Raw genomic sequence first — 23,496 nt, 5'->3', positions numbered from 1 at the left:
GGAAGAGCTCAGTTTATCTTTAGGAGGAAGATGCTTTTCTCTTCATAAAAATAAAGAGAAATACTATGCTCCCCTACTCCTATCCTGTATTCTTGTTTGCCATAGGCAGGCCTTTTAAGAAACACATAAAAGTTATTCATTCTCTGGGAAAATATATACTGCTTCCCCCAGCTCTTTTCTATAGGCACTCAGCCACATTAGCACTGACATTATAAAAGCTGTGTCAGTGACTCTGTCTTTAAGCCTTTCTCTACTCTCTTTTTAGCCTACTTTTGAAGACTGTCATACAAAATTGAGGAATCATCAGGATTCTCTTATTCCAAATGCCTATTACAGTAGGTAGAACCTCCCTTCTAAAGCCAACTGGTCACATGGCAGACTCAAAGAGTATGAAGTAGAGAACCTACTTGCCTGAAGCATTTCTATAGAATTCTCATTTTTCTCCTCATGGTACACTTTCCGTCTCATTAACCATTTCTAAGAAGACACAGGTTCTGTGTTTAAGTCTAAATTAATAGAGCCCATCTCTGCACAGATTTCAATGCAGGAAGAACTCAGCCTACAAAATTACTTTCCACTGTACTGAGGCCAATTTTAAATTTAGATCGTTTTCTCATTTTGCATGGGTAATCTCCAAAGCTTCGTGCTACAGACAATTCAATTTCACATGTATATTGAGGACAAATTTCCATTTCCTGCCAAAGTTAATAACCTTGTCCATTCCTTCAAGGCAGCTCAATGTTAGTAATTCCACAAGCTGATGATCAGATGTACCAGTGCTTGGGGTTTGTATGTATAAGCACATGAAACTGTGTTTTGGGGTAGGAAAAAAAATCCTTTTCACAAGTGATCAATGTCAAGTGCTTCTCTCCTTGAATGAGGTCCTTAATAGGCTTTATCTCCATCCACCCAACTCATGTGAGAGAGTGATAGGTTTTAAATTGTTACCTTTTCACTATGCAGGCAGCTTCTATTCCCACTGCTGTCTCAACTGTCCTAATTAAGTAATGTAAGCACCATGGCCAGATAACTGACGTGACTGAAGTCTAGGAAAATAAAAAGGGATTAAATACAAGCCTCATAATTGTTTCTTTCTACAGGCCTTTCCCATCTCATTTTCAGCAATTTCATTGCCCCCAAAACATCAATTCTTTTTTTTTTTTTTTAAAGCAACTTGAGCTATCTGAAAGCTCTAAATGTAAAGTTTGGTACATTTCATTTCTCAAACCTTGCCATGTTTAAAGTGAAAGAGCACAACAATGCTGTTCAGAATTTATAGTTTAGGTATAGACAAAAGGCCTCAAGACGGAAGACAATTGGACAGGGGGGAACTAGAGGAAGTTTTTTCCAATTCTAGGATTCTATAAAAATTTCTAAGATCCAAGTTTCTATCTTTAGCTATACTTTCCATGTGCTGCACTTTCTAAATTCCTAAAATAATGGCTCTTCTATTTCCTTCATTTTACTCATGAGATTAAAAAGCACTGAAACTTTCAAGTATTAAAAATGATTTAAACAAACAAAAAGAAAGGGGGAAAGAAGTTACCAGTTCTATTGATGCAAAGGCTTTATAATGTGGCCAGATCAGAAAATTACAAGGCCAGTAAAAAGCACAATAAGATGAAGTTATTTAATGTGCTATTCTATTCCTCCCTACCAAATTTTAACAGCATAAGAAGGTAGAAGTTTTTAAATCCTCAGTTCTTCAATGTTTAAAACTCTTGGGTGAAATGGCTTAAACTTGATATGTATGTTGCTCTCAGCACAAGGAGGTTCCGTATACAAAGATCATCACATCACGTCTATATAACTGAAAATTTCTAGACAGAAACAGCAAGGGATTTGAGGGTTAAAAAGTAGGCATCTCCTTAAGGCTGTACTGGGAAAACTTCGAGGCTTCATATTTCCATCTATCCGACTTATATGTACCTTACTTCTGGACCCAGATAATGCTTTATAAAATCCTCACTTTTACGAGCAATAAACTTACTCCAAAATTAAGGAAAGAAAACCTGTATTATATGTGGGGTTACCCCCTTCACCCTGAGTTAAGAGTTAAACATTTATTTCACCTCAGTCTCTTGCCAGAAGCATGTTTTGTTCAAGTTCATTGGTCAATGGACAAGAAAAACGAAAATATTAAGATTTCTCAAGGAGAGTAGAAAATGGTATTATCCTATTTTTTTGGTGTCAAGAGAAAGGGAGAGAAGGAAGAGGGATAAGAGTTTATGAGACTAACCAAGCAGAATGCTAACTATCCAAGAAAGAAATGAAATGCAGCAGGCATCTTCCCTTTATAGCTTACCCTTGATGCCAAGACAAAAAAAAAAAAGGTAAGGTTTCTTTCAATATTTTGATTCCAACTTGAAATTCCTATTTGAGATGAATTTTGAAACTTGGTTATTTCAGGAGTCACAAGTAACTTGTCAAATGTCTTGTTCAGTAAATACAAGGGCCTATGCTCCTTGCATATGAAACCTCCATAATTTGAAAGGTTTGTGAGGGACCTTCAAAAGTAATTTTGTGCAGACCTTCACTTTAGAGATAGGGAAAAAGAAACACAGAATCAAGTGACTTGTCCATGGCCACCCAAAGTTATAGAAAGTAAACTCCCATTATCCAGAATGGCTGGGAAATGGAATAATCTAATGAATTTACATTCTGGTAAACCGAGTATTACCACACATAACACACGCAGACTTTTTTCACTTATTTTCAAGAATTAGAGACAGGATAGCACAGTGGAAAGCCTGCTGGATGTGGAGTCAAAGGCTCCTTACTACTGGTGTTAATCCACCCCTTACTTCAGATCCAATGACTTTGAAGGTCTTTTCCAACTCTAAAGCTATGGTCCTAAAGAATAGAACATATATAAAATCTAAAGTGTCCTAAACACAATTTTATCACTCTTTGATTCAGAAAGTCCTTCAGGACTTTGCAACACTCTAGGTCATCATTATAAACATCAATTTCACTGCAGAATACTATGGGACAAATGGTAATTATTTGAATTTTTTTGTCATTTGGATTTTGATAAAAGAGAGTTTAATGTATGATGTAGCATCATTAAAGAGCTTCAGTATGATGTTTTCCTTTATGTCATATCTAACTAGTGGATGTCTATAGCATGGCTAAGCGGGATTAGTGATTGAAAGTCTAACATAAATAAAAGTTGTGATGTTAAGAAGACGAATGCTATGCTGTTTTTCACATGATTACTTTCGCTTTTTTCTTTTGAGTATCCTTGTACAAAATGACTAACATGGAAATGTATTACATAATTGCACATGAATAACCTGTATCTGATTGCTTACTACCTGGGGGGGGGGGCAGGAGTGGGGATAGAATCTGGAACTCAAAACTTTAAATAAAAATGTTTTTTAAAAAAAGAATATGAAAGCTCCTGAAAATTCCTGGTCAGTTTCTGCTCCAAGCAAATGAATTTAACTACATAAGTGACATTCACAATTAAGGATGCTCCATTATTTGTCGCTACTGTTAGATATTCAGCTGCAGAAGCTAGAGTCAATATTGCTTTTCTAAAGATGATCATGTCTCACAGAGGCTATCTTCTCTTTTGTGATTTTCTCTTTACACTAATACCATAAGTACCTCTTTTTGAATAATAAAGTTGCAGCAAGTACAAATGCTATTGTGACAGTGAATTACAGTTAAATGGCCTACTTGATTTCTGGTTAATCAAGTTGTTTATTTCCCCTTTGGTAAAATCTTAGTAATTCTAAGGTCTGAATATTAAAGACACAGAATCACTCTTTTTCAGAGGAAATCTTAAACCTCTGGTATTTGCTTTGGTTCACTTGAAGATACAGCTTTTCATCAAGGAAGTAGGGAAAGTGCCTCCTCCTCCTCCTCTTCCTCCTCCAAAGTCTATATACTTTGCTAAACACCAAGCACAGACCAACAAATATTCTCAAACAAAACAAATGTCCTGCAACTTCATTCAGACTTAAGCAATCACCTAAAAAAAAGGTACTTATAAGATTATAGATTTAGGGCTGAAACTGGCTATCATGGTTATCTAGTCCAAAAGTGTCAAAATGTAGGCTGCAGGCCTACATTCTCAGATTAAAATATATAACATTTAAAAAAATACAAGAGAACATAGGTAATGCTGATATGTGGTTTTCTAAGTCAAGTATCATTACAGCCCCATTTCTATTTGAATCTGACAGTACTGATCTACTCCATACTATTCATTTTACAGATGGGGTAACTTACTTTACTTCTATTTAAATAAATAATCATGTATCTCCAAAGGTTACTGTTTGTCTGTTGCCTTGGGATAAAATGGATTTTAATTTCCCAAATATAATCATGATAACCTGTAGGGCAAATGTAAACTGAAGATGTAAGGACTTCAAGAAGTCCTTAGGATCTGCTACCCATCATTGTTGAGAATAAAGGAATAGTTTGTGGGAAAAGTACCGGGATATTTGAGTATAAAATATTATACTTGTATCTATAACCTCATTAGCAAACACTATTTCTGTTCTCTAGATGAGACATAAAGAGGAGAAAAAAAGTCTTACTCTCCTCTAGGGTAAAATAAGGTCATTTTAATAGGTCATTTGGATTTAGTATCAAGTGCTATGTTGCTGTTAGGCAGGATGCATAATTTTTATGTGGTTTATCCTTTTCCCTTCTTTTGTTCTTCAATGCACATTTGTCTTAATTCTTGAAGATCTGACAATCCACTTTTAATCAAGTAGAGTCTTAAAGAAACAATGGGCAGCTATTTCCTGATTCTATCTTTTCACTTCCTCCCTCTATTCAAGAAACATTTCAATATTATAGGAATGTTAAGTGATAATATCTGCTTCATTTACACATCTATTTTTTTTAAAAAAGCATTTGTATTTTAAACTATATTTTCCCTTCCCTTTTTCAAGGCTACTTTGTTGTTGAGTCGTTTCTGTCGTGTCTGCCTCTTTGTGATCTGCAATTCTGGGGCTTTCTTGGCAAAGACACTGGAGTGGCTTGCCATTTCCTTCTCTACATCATTTTACAGATGAGAAACTGAGGCAAATAGGGTCACATGATCTGCTCAGGGTCATACAGCTAGCAAGTGTCTGAGGCCAGATTTGAACTCATAAAGATGAGTCTTCCTGATTCCAAGCTCAATGCTCTATCCACTGTACCATCTAGCTGCCCTCCGAGGTTGATAAAAATCTATAATCAGAAATTCTGTATTAATTTTGAATATAATTCAATTTATGGCATTTACTCTAGGATGAAATATGCTACTACTTTTACCAACTTCTTAATTAGCTTACTCCCTGATTACTACTTTTAAATTACTCAAACACATTTTGTAGAGGCAGAGGATTCAGAGCTTAATGGGACCTTAAACACCATCTAGTCAACTCCTTTCATTTTATAGATGCGGAAATTGAAGGTCAGAGAGATGATGTGTTCTTTCAAAAGGTCACATGGGAATAAGGGATATAATCTGCGATCAAACCCAGGTCTTCTGACTCTAAGCCTAGAATTCTTTCAACTATCTACACTTTTTCTGCATTTTAGTTGTCCCAGTTAACAAAGAGTCCCACTCTAATGCCTTATCATGGCACAGAGGTGATCCTGGGTTTTCAAAGGCTATGCTAGAGAGCAAAGGTCTGCAGGTTCTACAATACTGAAAAGGTGGTCATTATGAGCCCAGGAAGACACTGGGTCTATTTTATAAGAACAAGCTCTGCTAATCATAGAGAGGCATATCACTGACAGCCTGGCTTGCCTGATGATGACACTTTTTTTGGCCATGGCCAATACATGAAACAGACAAAAATAAAAAATGATTCCCAGTCCTGTGCAGCCTCTTTTTTTTTCTATGGTTAATGGTGGGCGAAGGTGGCAGAGGGTCCTAAGATCAGTTTTTGGATTGTCAAGAAAACTTAATTTTACTACTGGCCTTGTAAATGTCCAATAATCAATAAGCAGTTTATTTTGTTGGAGGAGCTGAATCACATCAATCTGGACATTCTTGCTATAAATGAAACCACATCCAGCTATAAGGAAGGATGGCTCAGAGGAACTACTTGGAGAGGCAAAGACAAGAGTTGGCAAAGCGGATTGTATTTAACTATATGCTCAAAATCTCTAAGACTTATTTCATGGAACATTTATTCATCATGTATTGAGGTGTTAAGTTATTAGCAAAAACATTCCCACAAAATAACTGCAGTTTATGCACCAACATTAGTTGCTGAGGATAAAGTGGTAGAGAAATTCTATGAAGAAATTAATTTGATAACACTCTCCAAATTAAATCAATATATACTCTATTAGGAAAAAGATCAGAATCCAGGTCGAGGAAGAATTCCCTTTGGATGGAAAGGTTTTCAAGTTCTTCCTGTTTGTACATGTCATTGTATCGAACGCATCAGGCATTGTCAAGAAAGGTGATAGATGGTTTTAGGCTGTACCACAGTGGCTCTCAGGAGGGGATAAATCCCTCAGTGAACACTTGGTTCTGGTCAAAGCAACACACTTTTTCAGAGGGTGAGATCATCCAGAGTACAAAGGATTGTTGTTATGCCAAGCTCAGGGCACAGGCTGCTTGCTGGGCCTTAGTTCTGGGAAACAGGGTGTCTCCAAATATCTTAACAACACATAAATTTCTCCGCTTGCCTGGAATGTCTCCCTCATATCACTTCCTGCCTAAAATCCTTCAAGTTCAGTTTAAATGCTTCACATGGTCTTTCCTGAACCTAACAACTGGAAAGGATCTTCCTGGGATTTTGAAGACCACTTTATCATGTTCAATGTTATATTACTGTTATTTGTGAACTATCAAAGCTCATTACTGGACTATGAGTTTTATGAAGGCAGGGATCATGGGTTTTCTTTTCTTTTTAATCTTCTCATATCTTAGCATAGTACTCTGCATATAGATGCCTAACGAGTGTTTCCTGAACTGAACTGAAAATGTGAAAGAGTTTGAACTAGTGTAGTGGAAGTGGGACAGAAAGGAAGGGAAATCTGAAAGATATTAAAAGTCAGTATTAATATTAAAGTCAATATAAATATTAAAAGATATTAAAAAGTCATTTTAAAAGTCAAAAGAAATTACTAAGTTTATGGGATGGAAGAGAGAGATTTGTCAAAGAGTTATTCCAAGAATTTGAAACTGATTGAATGGGACAGTGGTGGTACCAGAAACAGAGACAAAAAATGTGAGGGAAGAGTCCATATAAAAATTTTTATAAATTCTGTGGGGGTAGCAAACTGCATTTCCTCAAGACGACTTCAAGCTACTACATATTGGTATACTTACCATGTTTGTGAGAAGTGCAGCTAGAACTTGAGGACAACCACTTCAATAACGCAAAATTTAAGAATCGTGTTCTCTTAAATGAACAGAATTACATTTTATATAAGGAGCACAAAGTCCTTCATAAACATTATCTCATTAATCTCAAAACATTGCTTTGAGGAGGTAACTAGGTATTATTAAAAACACTGACAATACTTTATAATCATAATGTGCTTTAAATTATTGATTAAACATTCCTAATGTCTAGTCCTATGAAGTATGAGGGCAATTCAGGAGTGATCCATTTTTAAATGGCTCCATTTACTGTAATGAGGCTGATGAAATTACATTTTAGAAATGTGGAAACCAAAGCAAGGGGTTATTTGCTCTGCTACTGAAATTCTTGGCATAAGATTTATCTCTGGTGCCTTGAATCAAAGTAGTTAAGTGACAATAAAATCTGTGATTGCTAAAAAAAAAAAAAAGAAGAAAAAGGGAGAGCATACAAAGAAGATAAAGGTGAGGACAGAATCTTGGGTACACCTAGAGTTAGGGGACATGATGGAGATCAAGAAGAATCAGAAAAGGAGACTGAGGAGCGAGACAGGAAGGAAGAAAACCAAGAGACAGCAATGTCGCAAAAATTTGGAAAGTAAATAGAAGATAGTGGTCAATACCAACAAATACTGCAACAAGGTCAAGAAGAATGTGGATTGAGAAAAGGCCATCACATCTGGCAATTAAGAGATCATTAGTGACTTGGCAGAGAACGGTTTCAACTATATGAAGAGGACAGAAAACAGACTGCAAAGGGTTGAGAAGTAAGAGGAGAAGAAATGAAGGCAATGGATAGAGAAAGCTTTTTCTAGTGGTTTGGCTGTAGGAAAAATAAAAGAGAGCTGAAGGGAGGTGCCTTGAGTGGATGGTAAGGTTAAATGATTTTTTTTAAGGATGGGAGATATAAGAGTATGTTGTAAACATCAAGAAAGAAACCAGTAGACAGGAAGACTGAAGAGTAGAAAAAGGTAGTGGTACACAGTGGGGATAACTGTTGTGCTCATCAGCCTCTGGCTTGGGATATTACTTGGGTGTAGTAATTTAGAACACAATGAAGAAAACCAAGTGTTACTTTACCTTACCAAGCATGCAAAGAACATCTACTTAAAAGAGCACAGAGAAAATAACAATCAGCCTCTCTTTCTTTCTTGACCCTGGTATCACAGGCATCTAGCACTTAATGTAAAAAGTGATAATTAGGTGTCAATGAATTCCAAAATGCCCTCCTTTACAGTTCTGTGTTCTTTATCTTATTTACTCACTCTAGTAGTGGTAGGTGGCAATGAATATGCTTGTTGTAAAGCTGAAGGATGTTTGATTAATTGCTGAAGTTTAGCATGAATTACATCTTTGATGAAGAGCTGCTTATTAAAAGAATCAAATGACAAAATGAAGTCACTTAGCAGCAATTTGTCATTCCTTTCAGAGAAGTCTGAGGTATATGGGCTGTCCAGGGAGGACTAGTGCCTCTAATGTGAGGAATTGCCTTGAGCCCTTTTCTGGGCTGCTCGTCCACTTTTGGTGGATGTTACCCAAGTCTCACCCGTGGCTCCAAGAAGGTGTAGCATGTGCAGTGGCCACACCCTGGTTAAACTGTCTCAGTAGATGGGATAAACCAGGTTGAGTGTAAGCGACAGGCTTCAAACCCATCGTGAAATTAAAGGCATGTCTATCCCAAGCGTGTGAAGACTCCCCCTGGCGGAATATGCTTATGAGAACAATTTGTACCAAAGGCCATGAAAGTGGCTAAAGCAGGTACCGTGGAGCACTGAGAACTTGGTCAGATATCGAAGATACCAAGGTCATTCACTGCATCCTGGGCCATCACCAGTCATCTTTTCTTTTGTCCTGCCACTGGAATTCAAAGGAAGAGAGAGTGAGGCTGATGACTTTCCATAACTGTGCCTCACATGTGTCAAGAAATCACCCTGGGGATGTCACTGGTCCTCTTAGAAGACAAAGGACAAACAACAGATAAGTCTGGTATCAGCAGCAGCTAAGACCTCCATTATAAGGCAGTTGCTCAAAGATTATGTATTTTGCAAAGCAGAGGAATAAATATCTCTTAAGATATAATAATGTTGCTGTTCGAAAATATCATTTAATGTTGTTCATCGTTTTCTAAAAGGACAAGTGACATGGACGGTGCATGAATTGGATTTAAATGAGGCAGTTATACACAGCTTCTTAGAGCCACAGGTGAGAGCTGAGTGAATGGCTGGACACCAAAGGTAGATGAGCAGCCCTGAAAAGGGCTTAGTAAGCCCTCACACCAGAGGTGCTAGTCCTCCCTGAAAATGCCATACACCCCATCTAATAGTTAAATCATCTAATAGTTAAAAAAGAAATGTATGCCAATTTAACAAATATTTATTAAGCACCTACTATATGCAAGACAAAAATGAAACAGTTCTTGTCCTTAAGTTTCTATCCTACTGGATATAAACGTGTACAGCGATAAGTAAATACACAATGTATACAAAGTAAAAACAATAAATAATGAAGTAATTTGGGGGAGGGAGGTGAGAGCACTAATAACCAGAGAATCATGAAAGACTTCATTATCTTTTTGCCTATTATCATGCTGGTACAGCACTAGACATGGAGTCAGGAAAGCCTGAATTCAGCGTGTTAGGAGAAATCTGAGAATGGAGAGATCACTTTTAAGGATGAGAGAAGAATAAAAGAATGGATGTGGACATGGATAAAGGAAAAGGACTAATCAAAGATTATTTTCAGGTTATGACCTGGGGTGATTGGGAAGTAGTGGAACAGAAATATAAAAATTAGAAATAGGGTAGTTAGGAGGAGTAGTTAGGAAGAGGAATAAGCTTTTTGGTACAGCTTAAGAGTTGATTTGGAGACCAGAAGAAGATGAAAATATGTTCTATCATTCTCCTATTACTCCACCAAAGCACTTGAAGGAGACTAGCAATGTGGAAGAATTAAAGTGTAAAACAAACATCTTAACTTTACTGCCTACACATGTCATACATTGTTAGGTATGATATTACACTTCATTGTACCACATTTCATAAGGGGATTTTGGTGAAAAGAGCTGATGCTGTTCATTTTCTATATCTCTTATTAACAGCTGCAAGAGCTACCGATTGATTTCAGACTACTGGGTGATGATTTACATGAGAAGATACTCAACAACCCTTTTCTACATAAGCAATTATGAGAAAAGGCTCTGGTCTTGGCCCAATTAATTTTCTATTCAGCAATCACACTGAATAAATTAATACAGGATTAGGAAGAAAAAATTATACAAAAGAATGCTAGCAGATTCCATTTTCTTTAGGTGCAAACCATAGGAATCTTTCCAAGGTTTAATTTTAATCCTAAAAAAACTTTCACCCCAGACTTTTAAAGACATTGTACCCTTGCCTACCCCTTCAGATTCCCTTTTGTGTCTTTTTCCTGAGCACCTTATTTTGACTCACCATAAAATCTTGAAAATCAATTAGACTAGATTAGAAAGCTCTATACCAGGGGTGGGGAACCTGCAGCCTTGAGGTCACATGTGGCCTTCTAGGTCCCTGGGAGCAGCCTTTTGACTGAGCCCAAGTTTTATAGAACGAATTCCTTTAATTAAGGGGATTTGTTCTGTGAAGTTCGGATTCAATCAAAGGGCTGGGGACCTAGAGGGCCTCATGTGGCTTTGAGGCCCTGCTCTATACATTGCTGATGTTAGGCTGACATTGTTTGAACTGTCTTATCTTGTCCTTATGACTTTATGTTCTCCATTTGTAAAATTTAGGCCATAAACTCCAAAGATAGGAAAAGCAACTGAAATATATTATCACAATTTGGGGTGCTCAAATGTTAAAAAATAAAAACAAAAGATGATATCCACTATTCTGTCAATAGGACCTCTCTATTAAGGAATACTTTTCCCACTGATCACTTGAGTGATAACTCACATTGACAATGATTATCTTGTGGTCCTACACAATATTAAAGTGCTTGTTGAATCAAAGATTAAATTGTTCAGTATTTTTTAGTTTTGTATATTTTATTGATTTCCAGTTCTTTGAAAATCAATAATTCTTGCATGGCATATGTTACTTTCTTCATTAGAATAAACAAAATAGCTCATCTCCAACTTGGCACGAAAATCACTTAAAATTAGCCCTGTTAACTTCCAAAATGGGCATTAGATAATAATGGATTTTTTGCTCATAAAGTTCTAACCATCTGGTATTCGCTCTCTCGATTTTTCAAAGGACTAGGAGGCAGAAAGCTAGGTACACAGCTTTTATGTGGGACTTAAATTAATTGTGGGCGATAATAAAATACAAGTTATGTAAATGTGCCAAACTTAAGGAAAAAGCAGTATGTTTGAAGCCTATAAAAAAAATCTCTAATCACTTTATTATATCCTTTGCTTCTTTTCCAAAAAGGCAAGAAGATGTTGAGTGTGAAAACTCAGTCTTGAAGTAAAAATTTCAAGATTTTTTCCCTACTTTTAAAAAATTAGTATTTAGGAATGACCTACACCAACATCACCAAAGACAGCAGTGAGTGTGCTTAAGTCTATGGGGGAGTTTTTTGAAGTTTACTTCACATAGCATAGTGAACAACATGAACTTTTAGTATTCTGCTGAAAAAGTCTAAATTCAATCTTTAGATGAAGTCCAAAATATGGGGTGAGACTAAAAGGAGTTAACATTTTTTAAAATATGAAACATTTCTTTTTACCAACGCATAAATAAATTAACACTCACCTCTGGCCTTTATCTTCATCCCTGAAACTTCTCAGAAAACACAGTGTTAGTGTGGGATCTACTACTTCTAGCTTCATTCTAGGGCCTCCTGCAGTGCTACTGAGGCTATTTCTAGATCAGATGCACCTTGAATTGCTAGCTCCTGCCTCCTGACTAAAGCCTCCCAGGCCAGACCTCTTCCTGCTCCTGCCTCCTGACCAGACTCTCCTAGGCCAGAGCTTTGCCTGCTCCTGTCTTCTGCCAAGACTCTCCCAGGCCAGACCTCTGCTTGCTTCTGCCTCCTGAACAGACTCTCCCAGGCCGGACCTTTACTTGCTCCTGCCTGACACAAGTTGTGTCCCCTGGGCCTTATGGCATGACAACCTGCCACAGGCTGGGCCTCAAGGGAGGATTTTGAAGACATGAATCACCTGCTTCCTCAATAGACCCCTATTCATTCACTGATAATGTACCTGAACTCATTCCATAATGGGTAGTATACTTCAGGGCTTAAACTTTTCCACTCTTGACCCCTTTCTCCATTTGGTGCTGTGCGGCCTGAGGGCATGTGCAGTGCAAAGTGTGCATGCTTTGTGTTCAAAACCAAGGCTGCAGTGAAGTTGTCTGACGCAACATGGGCAAGCGCTGCCAGAAACACCTTGGATTCATTATGTGTTTGATTTAACTAATTTTTGGTTGCTGTGCATTCAGAAACATTTTACTGTTGGCAAATTTTTCATGACCCCATATGTGGTCGTGACCCACAGTTTAAGAAATGCTGGTATACGTCCACCCTACCAGACTCTCCCTCTCTTAGTGATTCTGAACTCCTGGCTGTCACTGTACAGAGCCCATCCCATATCCCCTGCCTACTCTCTTACTCCTATTCCCCCTCAAATACTTATTTAACATCTTCCATCCCAACCCATCCTCCTCACCAATGTCCACTTTACATCTACCTACCCCTTCCACTGTAGTCTTTGGAATGTCTGTTCCAAAGTTAACAAATTTACTTTCATCTTAACCTTTTCTTTTTCTATTCCCTCAATCTTCTGATTCTCACTGAAACCTAGTCTCTTCTTGATAACAATGCATCCCTCACCAGTCTTCCAGTACTGGTCATACATGCATTTATACCTAACTCCCTGGGTGTGGTAGAACACTTCTTGCTCCCCATGACCATTTCTAGATACTCTCAATACAACCAGCACTGACTAAACTCTGCTCCTTTGAGGTTATTCAATCTGACTTTATCACCCAATCAAGATTCTTGTAGCTGGTATCTACCAACAGCAAGGACAGTCACCCTCCCTCCTCAATAAGTTCAATGCCATTCAGGCTTTCTTTCCACCCCAATTTCTGTCCTTACACAAAGGGACTTCAAAATCCAGATTTCAATCCATACTCCCTCAAAGACTTTAATTTCCTAGTTCCCCCACCTTCAGACAGAGAGTCATACCCTTATTCTTGCCATTACTCACACATATTCTACTTCCATGCTCATGAATCCTGAAGTTCCTTTATATGATCATAATATTTTATCTGTTCCTCTGTCTTATGACCCCTAATTCTGTACTTTGTCCTCACCATGACCTTCAATCCTCCAACTCTTTTTTTCTAGGCCATCACTCCTGTAATGCTATGCTCTTCTCTTTTTCCTTTTGAGACTCCTTAGGTAAGAACAGGCATTGCATAGGAAAAGGAAGTATAAATGAATTATGATCTGTATCTTGAAAGAACATGCTATGATTTTGTCATTACAGATCTAGTGGAGTATTTTCAAATACTGAACAGGATGCTAAATTAGCACCTTAGGTTTAGAGGATGAGCAAGGGCTTCACCACCGTAAAAAGGCATACTACAATGTCTTGTAGGTTTCATGTTGTATATTACTAACAGCCATGTGCTTGCAAGATTCAAAATTAAAATAATATGCAAGCTCAGAAAAGGAAATGGGACAATTATGTATCAAAAATAAGTAACATGGACAACACACAAGATACACAGGACCTCGTGCGGTACACAAGACAGAAAAGGACTAAGAAGATCTCTAGCAAGACAAAATGTATCAGTAATTGAATAAGCAATATTTAGGTACATAATTTAATCATATATTTAGAGTATATTTAAGCACAACCGTGAATGCCTTTGTTATAAAATGAAATTCTAGGTAATAATTTAGTATGAACAGTAAGGTTATCTTCTTATAAGAATAAGATACTTAATAATATTGTCTAGGATGATAAGTGGCAAGTTTTAGTTGTATCTTATAATAAAAATTTAGGTTGTTTGTACACAGGCACTGCAAAGCATTTTACTTATCAAAACACTAGAAAGCATCAGGATACTTGCCTCAAAATAATAAACGAATTTATCTAGATGACTATTAACATTATGAAGCACTAATACCCAGCAATAGAAATCATACTCAAATATTCAGCATGACAAGTTGCTTCATATTGTTGTTATTTAAGCTGCAATACATGCTATAACTGTTTGGGAAGACAAAGATGAAGTAAACTTGGCATAGAGAAGAGGTATTGTATGGACAAAACGGAGGTGATTCTACAAATCCAATCTTGCCAAGAAGCCTCTCCTAACTTGACACAAAATCACTTTTCAGTTTCTATGACAATTCAATTTTGGTTTCAAGAAGGCTTTCATGAAAAGGACAAACCACTTATCAAAAATGAAATAGAAGTTCCATCTTCTACTTGGATACCCTTAATCATCATACGCTAGTACCCTAGGTTCTGCCTGAATTGGTGATTTACAAAAGAAAGTTATTTGTTATCAACCCTTAAATTTACCTAGCCACCCTTCACATCTTTTTCAAGATTTTCTTCTTTCTAGGAATGGAATGGCAGCATAAATGTTAGATATGGTAGGAAGAGAATTCAAAATCTGGGCTTGATTTATTGTTTTAACTACCAAGAGAAAAACAATCATAAATTTCACTGACATAGCCAGCATTTGTCAGAAGTAAGACTTGAAACCAGGTTTTCCTAACCCTATGGCCAGCCTTTTTCCCCCCATGTCACTGTGTCTCTCAGCAAGTATGAGTTATTCTAATTTTAATATTTAATTACTCTTGGTATCAAAAAAACCCAACTTCTCCATGCCTAATTTAAATTCCACATACTGAAAAAGCCTATTTCTTCTTTTTCTATTTTCAGAGAAAAAGAAAAATATGAGGTCACTAAAATGGGTATTTTTCAAGACTATTAAGTTTCTTTTCAGACTCCTTCCTCTAGGCAAAATTTCAGAACTTTTACTTTCTCTCATTGGTTCACTGTATAACCATTGAGTCATCTTTGTAAATTTCCTTTCAGAGCTTTCTAAATTGTCACAGACTTAAGAATACCTAGAATTTAGCGTGATTAGCATTAGGTGCAATAGAAAGATCAATTTATAGAGCCTCCATCCTATATAGGTTCAACTAGTGCGATACCACTGTCTCATGAGTTCTGTGTTAATAAGGTATCCTTTAACTGTATTTCCATCTGTCTGATCACTCCCACATCTCATGGCTAAGTGTCCTTACTACAATTCATTGTTTGCTTCTTAGGTGACTTTTCATGGTCATTTTGAATCCTAATTCCTTTCTGCATTAGGCTATTCCAAAGTGGTTGTCCTCTGTGAAATTAAAGAGCATGCTTTCTCTACAAATGAACATGAGATGTGGAGTACAAAGACCTGGGTTTGATTCCTGCCTCATATTTCCCAGCTATGTGACCCAGGACAAATGACCCAACCTCAAGAAGGCTCCCTAATCTCTGTAAAATAAGTGAGACTTCCATTGACTGTCACATGATTGTTGAGAGGCAGGTGCTTTGTAAACTTTAAAGCGCTCCATAAATGCTTATGATTTTTATCACTGTTGTCCACACATGCATTTCCAACAAAAGTGACAATTCTTTGAGGCTCTGCCCACCAGATTGATAATGATCTGCTAATAAAAATTCTCTGAAAGAAAAGGGAGCAAGAAGTAAACTAGCAGCTTACGCAACTTGACAGTAATGATCAGCAAATATTTTTCTTTTCATTTAAAAGATAGCTCCTTGTGAGATCTTCATACCTGCCCATCCAGTGTAGGTGGTGCAGTCCCGAGGGTCGGCTGATTTTAGGCCCATTTCCATCTGCTGAAGAAGCTCTCGAATCTTATTGTTTATACGTTGTGAGAACTCAGTAGTAAGCTGTAAATATTAAAAAAGGCAAAAAAATACACATGTGATAAAATACAGGCTGACTGATTCTCTTGGCCATGTAATGGACTAAGTGTTAGGCTTGGAGTCTAAGACCTGAGTTCAAATGCTGCCTCCGCTGCTTATTAGCTATGTAACTTTGGGGAAGTCCCTTAATCTCTCTTTGCTTTAGTTTTCCCATTTGTAAAATAAAGATAATGTATGTACCTTGCAGGATTTGTTATGAGGATCAAGTAGGATTATATATGTAAACCTTAAGATGGTATTTAAGTATGTATTTCCATTAGAATGTAAGCTCTTTCAGAGTAAGGATTGTTTCATTCTCTCTATTTGTATCCCCAGAGCCCATTGGAGCACCTGGCATATGGTGGGCACTTAAAGAGAACTTTTTCCAAATAAATAGGCTGACATTTGATTTTCCCATAGGAGTACATTTTTCTGCTTGTCCAAACCATCCAATTATTTGTTAAATTACTCAAGAGTTCCATTATTGCTTGCCATTCTGGGTGGGCCTTGCTGACGTAACTTCCTTAGGCCTTCCTAAAAAGTTTCAAGTGTATAATACAAGTAAAACATGTTTTCATAGAACATATGCTCATTGAGAGCAGGGCCTGTGTTTTTGCTATTTTTTTGTATCGCCAGCACAGTGCCTGGCACATAATCTTTTATAAATGCTTATTGCTGATGATGACAGCACTTAACAATTTATAAAGCACTTTCCCTTCAAGAACTCTTGCCATTGAGAGTTCAAGTTTCAGTAACCCTATTTTACAGATGATGAAACAAAGGCTCAGAGAAGCTCCCACTTGTCCAAGGTGACATGGTTAATAAATGTTGAAGCTGGGATTCTTCTATTCTCCACTACATCATACTCTCTCAGTACTGAGACACGGACAATAGCCCTTTTCTTTTTGTTTCTAATTTAATTCAATAGAACAAAGGTTTCTCAGATTCAATAAACCAAACAAAAAGCTAATGATAAAATAATAAAAAAAATTTCCAGAAAATGGGAATACTTTACAGCTTAATTTTTCATGTATTATCTTCCCTATTTCTACAGTCTATTAAACTACTAAGTTACAATGATTTTAAAAACTGAAGCATTACAGGCATTAACGGTGGTTTTCCAATCTGCCATGTTCTGAGTCAAACGGCAACATTATTATTTCCCCTAAAGGTACATTTTAAATACTTTTGTTATTAAAAACTCGTTAAGAGTAGTATGGCAGAAAAAAGTGCAATAAACCACTGACCTCGTTTAAATTTCAAGTACCAGTGCCACACAACTAGCAGTTGCAACACACCTAAATCACTTTTTTTGTTGCATTATTCACATTTCTGTGGAGCGATTATCCAATGTTACATTTCACTAAGATAAGAAATATCTTTTAAGTTTCTATCAGGTTAGAAGCTTTAAGAATATTACATATTTATTGGGATGAAATGGACTTACGTAGTCACACAAAGTCTATGAGAATATATGCTGATGAGTACATCAAATCTCATGCACCTATCCAACATACATGTTATCATCCTCACTTCAAGAAAAAGAAAGACTGGATGGGGACGTTTCAGTTAGAGAAATATGTTTTCTGCCTGGCCTATAATGTATAATAAAGCGATTCTATGATGTAAAATAGTATTCATTTGCAGCAAGTTATTAATTAATATTGTGGCAATAAATAACCTGAAGAAACTCTCAAAGACTAGCTTAAGAGTCAATAAGGATGCCAGTACTTTCTTTTATTCCTAGAATATCCCTTTTTAGATACATTCCGCTATTTATGTGCCTAAGGTGAAATTTGGGAGTTAACATGTTTAAGAGGGCAGATCTCCGGTGTCTGATTCCCTCTGTTTTAATGTTTTTGGAACTGTTTCTGTTGTTTGATTTTGTTCTCTGTGGCCTGTCAGGAAAAGGGTATTGTGTAATAAATTGTGATTATTGTTTTGGGTCTGGGGAATCTGCCTTAGATTTAGCACAACAGTAATGTGCTCTATTAAATCCTTTTTTTTTTTAAGAAATAAGAAAAAAAGCCTTCAGTGACTTAGAATCAAACTTATTGTGGTGAAATACTAGAAGTAAAGCAAAGTAAAAATGGAAAGAAATAAAATGGTAGCACAGCATAAAATTAAATACATAACATCAAAGGAACTATGAATACCACTTTCCTCCTCAAAAACATTTTACACATAAGACAACCTGGGATGTGAGGTACCATTTTGCTATTATAGCACACCCTGCATCCTCAGGGCCTTTAGCGCTAAGGTTCTGGCATGAAGTAATGTAACATAAGCAATGTTTTAATAGCTTTATGGAACAAGTCAGGACCTATTTTTGCGGTGTCTCAACACACAGTTAGCCTAGATTCAGAATTAGTCTTAAGCTGCTAAACAGAGCTATGAGATTTCAAGAAGATTGAAAGACCTTCTCACTGCAGGGACATTTAAAGACTAAAATCCAACCTCATCACCCTAATCACAATCACAGTCCTTTCCTTTAATGCACCACAGAATCACAAATAATTTTAGTAATGCAAGAGTCTTACAAGGCCTTCTCGTTGCAACTTGTACTTAACAATGTATAGCCTCTCAGGCATTGCTGACTAGAGTTCAGTCAGCCACCACCTGAAGATATTCATTGAGGGCAATTGTCCAGTATCACCTCCCAGGCATCCCATTCTACTTTTTAACAGCTCAAAGTATTAGCAAGTTTCTCCTTTTATTGGGCCTAACTCTGACTCTCTGCAACTTCTAACCAGTACTCTTAGTCTGGTCCTTTGGGGCAAAACAAAAAACCCCAACCCTATTTCTACCTGTTAGCCCCTTAAACCCTTGAAGACCCTTTTAAGTCTAGATTTTTGTGGGCTAAACATCCTGAGTTCTGCCAGTGTTTCCTTATTTGAAATGGAATCCAGAGTCCTTTCACCAGCACAGCATGGCTGCCCAAATACTGAGAATCCATTTTAGGTGTTATAGTTGATAGGACTTGAAAAGGTCTCCTAAATATGATAAGATCTAAGCTGAGTATTACAAGAAGACAGGGAAGTTAGGAGGCAGAGGTGAAGGGGCAGAACATTCCAGGAATGAGGAATAGGGAAAAGATATTAAATCCAGAGATAAGTGTCAGGTATGAAGAAGACAAGTTGGTGTTGTTAATTGGATCACAGAGCATGAGGAGGGCAGTAAAGTGTAAGATAACTGGAAAGGCAGAAAGAGACTAGGTTGTGAAGGACTTGGAAAAAAACGGAGACTTTCTACTTGATCTTGTAGGGAATAGGGAGCCACTGGAGTATAGTGTGTAAGGAGGAAGAAAGAGGAGGGAGCTCAGTAATATGGTCAGATCTGCTCTTTACGTGAATTAGAATGGAGAGAGAATTGAGGCAGACACCAAAGAGAAGGATATTGCAATAGTTTAGGAGAGAGGAGATGAGGACCTTCACCGGGATGTGAAGATAGAAATGACAAGATTTGACAACATATTAGATATATGTTGTGAGTGTAAGTAAAGAGATGAGGGACACTGAGGTTATGAGCCTGAGTGACTCAGAGGATGATGGTCCCCTCCACTGTATTAGTAAAGTTGGGAAGAAGAGAGCGTCTGGGGGGAAAAGATAAGAGTTTTGGAGATGTCTAGTTCTAAAGTCCAAAAGGCAGCTAATAATGTGCACTCAGAGCTCAAGAGAGATACTAGTGTGTATATATATCTGTAAATCATATGGATAGAGATGATAAATGATCTTGTGTGAGGGGATGAGATTATCAAGCAAGATAGTACAGAAGGAGGACACAGTGTAAAGCTTTGGGGCATCACTCACAATAAGTAGGAGTGATTTGGAAGAAGATGCAACAAAGGAGACTAAGAAGGAGAGATCAAATAGTTACAGGAAGAAAACCAGGGAAAAACGTCTTGAAAACTTAGCAAGGAGCTAGTACACAGAAGAGAGGGGCTGACAGTGTCAAAGGCTGTCAAAGGTCAAGAAGAAAAAGGATTGAGAAAGTAACTTGATTTGGCTACTAAGAGATCATTGGTAACTTTGGGGGGGGGCAGACTCAGGTAGGGAGGTATTGGGTGGTCCAACAGAGATCTCTTTTGCCTAACAGAGAGAGACATGACAAAGAGATCTCCATCGGACCACCCTGCATCTTCCTACACCAGTTACCTTTAGATATGAAACTTATTGCACCCATGTATGTGTTTTAATAAAAGGTACCCGAGTCCTACAAAGTTAACTTGACAAGCTATGTGATCTATAAGGTTTTTAGAGGTCAATAAATTCTAATGTTGTATGGTACTGGAATATATGATGTTTAGAGGACTAATTGGTAAAACAAAATTCAGTTTTTTAAAATTAGTTTGTGTTTTTAAAGAACAAATTCCCCAAAGTAAATATGCTTTTGGATTAGTTTCTTAAAACTGGTTACTCTTAGAAGTACCTTAGGGCATTAACATACATATACATATATATATATATATATATATATATATATATATACTATTAATTCCCCACACATTTTCAATTTTCACTTTTGTATGATTTTAGAGTAAATTAAAGTAGCTCATAGAGTACCTACAAATTTAGCTAATCAATTTCTTCATCAATGAGTAGGGAGATGTTACACAAGACTGAAGGACAGGAAGGATGTTTAAGCCTTTATCCCAAATTTCAGGTCAATCTAAAAAATTAGATTTTCAGTCTTAATCCCCAACAAATGACAACCACCACATCAGGCCTGGATCAGCTCCTTGGGAGCAAGGATTGTCTTTTACCTTTCTTTATATCCCCTAAGCTTAGCATAGTGCCTGAAATGTAAGAGTGCTTAACAGATGTTTATTGACTGCCTGTGTTTTCATCAGAATATAAACTTAAAATAATAACCAATCATAAAAATGAAAGCTGTGGGTGTCATCAAACACAACAAAACTCCCACTTGTCATTAAAAAACAAACCAATACCACTACCTTTTCCAAACCTGAGAGGTAACAAAAGGCAGAGAATGAGGGGCAGAGGGGGTACAGGAGAGGGACTTAGGGAGGGGTCTCCTGGAATGAAAAAAACCTGGGTTCAAGTCTTACCTTTGACACATATAAGATGGGGGCTACCAAGGGCAAGGCTAAAACTACAAATTGTTGAATAGCTGGGAGGGTTTCCAAATCAGGAATTAAATAAAAGCCCCAGGCTTCCCCAGAGAAAAATCCTCCATATTTATAAAGCAAATGACAAATCCATCTATTGTTACATGAATTAGGGTGGAAAGCCTTCTTTTAGAATAATTTTTAAAAAAGGCTAGCTCTGTTTTGTTTTGCTTTTTTCGAGGCAGCTAGGTAGGTGCACAGAGCTCTGGACTTGGAGTCAGGAAGACATGAATTCAAATCCCACTGTAGACACTTTTACTGGTTGTGATCCTGGGCAAGGAAAGGGAAGAAAACCCATACTATGTATGTACCAGACACTGTGCTAAGTGCTTTACAAATCTCACCTGATCCTAACAACGCCAGAGGATAGGTGCTATTACTGTTTTCATTATGCGGATGGCCATCATTTATTATGCTTACTGACTGATTGAATGTTACTCATGAGGAAACTTGCAGAAGATTAAGTAACTTGTCCAGTCACACAGCTACAGAATATCTTCAGCCAGCACTTACACTCAGGGCTCCCTGACTCCACATCCACTGTACCACTCACTGCTCAACAAAGCTGCCTTCACATCTTCCTGTCATTTAACCGCTACCTCAGTTTCCTCAACTGTAAAATGGGGATAATAACACCACCTGCCTCCCAGGATTGTTGTAAAGATGAAAGGGGATGTGCTTAGCACAGTGTCTGGCACATAGTAGGTACTTAATACATCTCCTTCCTTCCCCCCATGACTTCGATGCTCTCCCCTCATGACTGTTGATCTTCCTAGTTTCCTTTAAGTCCAAAATAAAATCCCATTGTCTACAGGAAGCCTTTCCCAAACCCTCTCATTTCTAGTGCCTTCCCTCTCTTGATTACTTCCTATTTATCTTGCATGTAGCTTATTTGTACATAGTTGTTTTGCCTGTTGTCTCCTCCATTAGATTGTGAACTCTTTGAGGGCAGGGGTTGTCTTCTGCCTTTTTTTATTTCCTGCACTTAGCACAGTGCCTGGCACACAGCAGGTTATTAATAAGTGTTTATTGACTGACGTTTCCTCTACTAGATGTAAGCTGCTTGAGGGCAGGGGCTGTCTTTTGCCTCTGTAGTAAGCACTAAATAAATTGATTGACTGAATCTTTTCTCTTTCTTTTTAACTTACCAGCAGGAAAATCTAACAGCAGAGATAAGGCTCTGGCGAGGGCGATGGGGAGAAAGGGGCAGGACAAGAATGACATCCCCACCCCCACTGCATCTCACCCCAAAACAAACAAAGCAAAAACTCACCCTCCCCGAAGAGTCAAAGTATCCCAGGGTCTGAGATTTGTTATAATCTGGATAGGGATTCGTTAAGGCCCTTTCTGCCATGACGCCAGCCGCGAACCTGTAAAACAGGGGCAAGAGAGAGCGCTGGAGCGGGCAGAGGCTGGGGGGCGGCCACCGTCGCAGTCACTCGGTCAGGCAGGCCCCAGCAGGGACCGCCGGGTGGGGCATCTCCCGGGAAGGGCCTCGCCCGCAGCCCACGGGGGTTCCTCAACACCCGCACCTGGGACCAAGCCAGCCTCTCTTCCAGTACCTTCCCTGCCCCCTCCCCCATTCCCCACCCTCTTTTTCCTTATTTTTTTTTCCTAGTAAAGAAAAGGATGAAGCACCTAACCCCCTCACCTGCAGTCTCGGACCCTAACAGCAGAAGCGTTCTACCTACGCCCACTCCTCGCCCGCTCTGGCCAATGGGAGTGTCCGCCCGCCCCGGAGGGACCCACCCCCCTGGTTGTCAGTTTGTTAAAGAGATAGGAGCGGCTTCCGAGCCTGGCGGGGAGAAGGTGCCTCTAACTGCCTTGTCTTTTAGACGTTGAGATGGCCCATCCCGCGCCTCATAGTTCATCAGTTTCCACCACCACCCCCCCTTCCCCTGCACGCACGCACAATGCCCCTTCCCACCTCGGGGCGGGAGATTTCGTGCTCTTTCTTATCGCGAGATCTCCGCTCTCTGGCTGCGCACGGGCCTGACTGCGCTCGAGCTGGAGCCCTAGGTTCTCCACTGGGTTTGGAGTTCTCCTTAGAGTCGCTGTTTTCCCGTCCCTCCTCGCCAGGCTGAGCAGAGTTGGGATGAGACGGCGGAATCTTGCACG

At 38.2% G+C, this 23,496-nt stretch overlaps 1 protein-coding gene across 2 annotated transcripts in view; it reads right to left on the bottom strand.

The window, feature by feature from the left end:
• The window catches only part of LANCL1 (LanC like 1), a 46,880-nt gene that overhangs the window by 22,962 nt on the left and 422 nt on the right, over window positions 1-23,496 (bottom strand). The window contains exons 1-3 of one of the 2 annotated variants that reach the window (XM_036754623.1): window positions 23,030-23,298; window positions 22,652-22,748; window positions 16,118-16,235 (exon numbers count right to left, since the gene is read on the bottom strand). In XM_036754623.1, the coding sequence (XP_036610518.1) occupies window positions 16,118-16,235; window positions 22,652-22,732 (199 nt within the window). In that variant the 5' untranslated portion in view covers window positions 22,733-22,748; window positions 23,030-23,298. Of the gene's footprint in view, window positions 1-16,117; window positions 16,236-22,651; window positions 22,749-23,029; window positions 23,299-23,496 lie in introns of those variants that run through there. The other variant, XM_036754621.1, reaches the window with a different exon arrangement.

This window comes from Trichosurus vulpecula, chromosome 4 (assembly GCF_011100635.1).
Source record: "Trichosurus vulpecula isolate mTriVul1 chromosome 4, mTriVul1.pri, whole genome shotgun sequence".
Classification (NCBI taxonomy): Eukaryota; Metazoa; Chordata; class Mammalia; order Diprotodontia; family Phalangeridae; genus Trichosurus; species Trichosurus vulpecula.
This window is presented reverse-complemented; position numbering and strand designations above follow the sequence as displayed.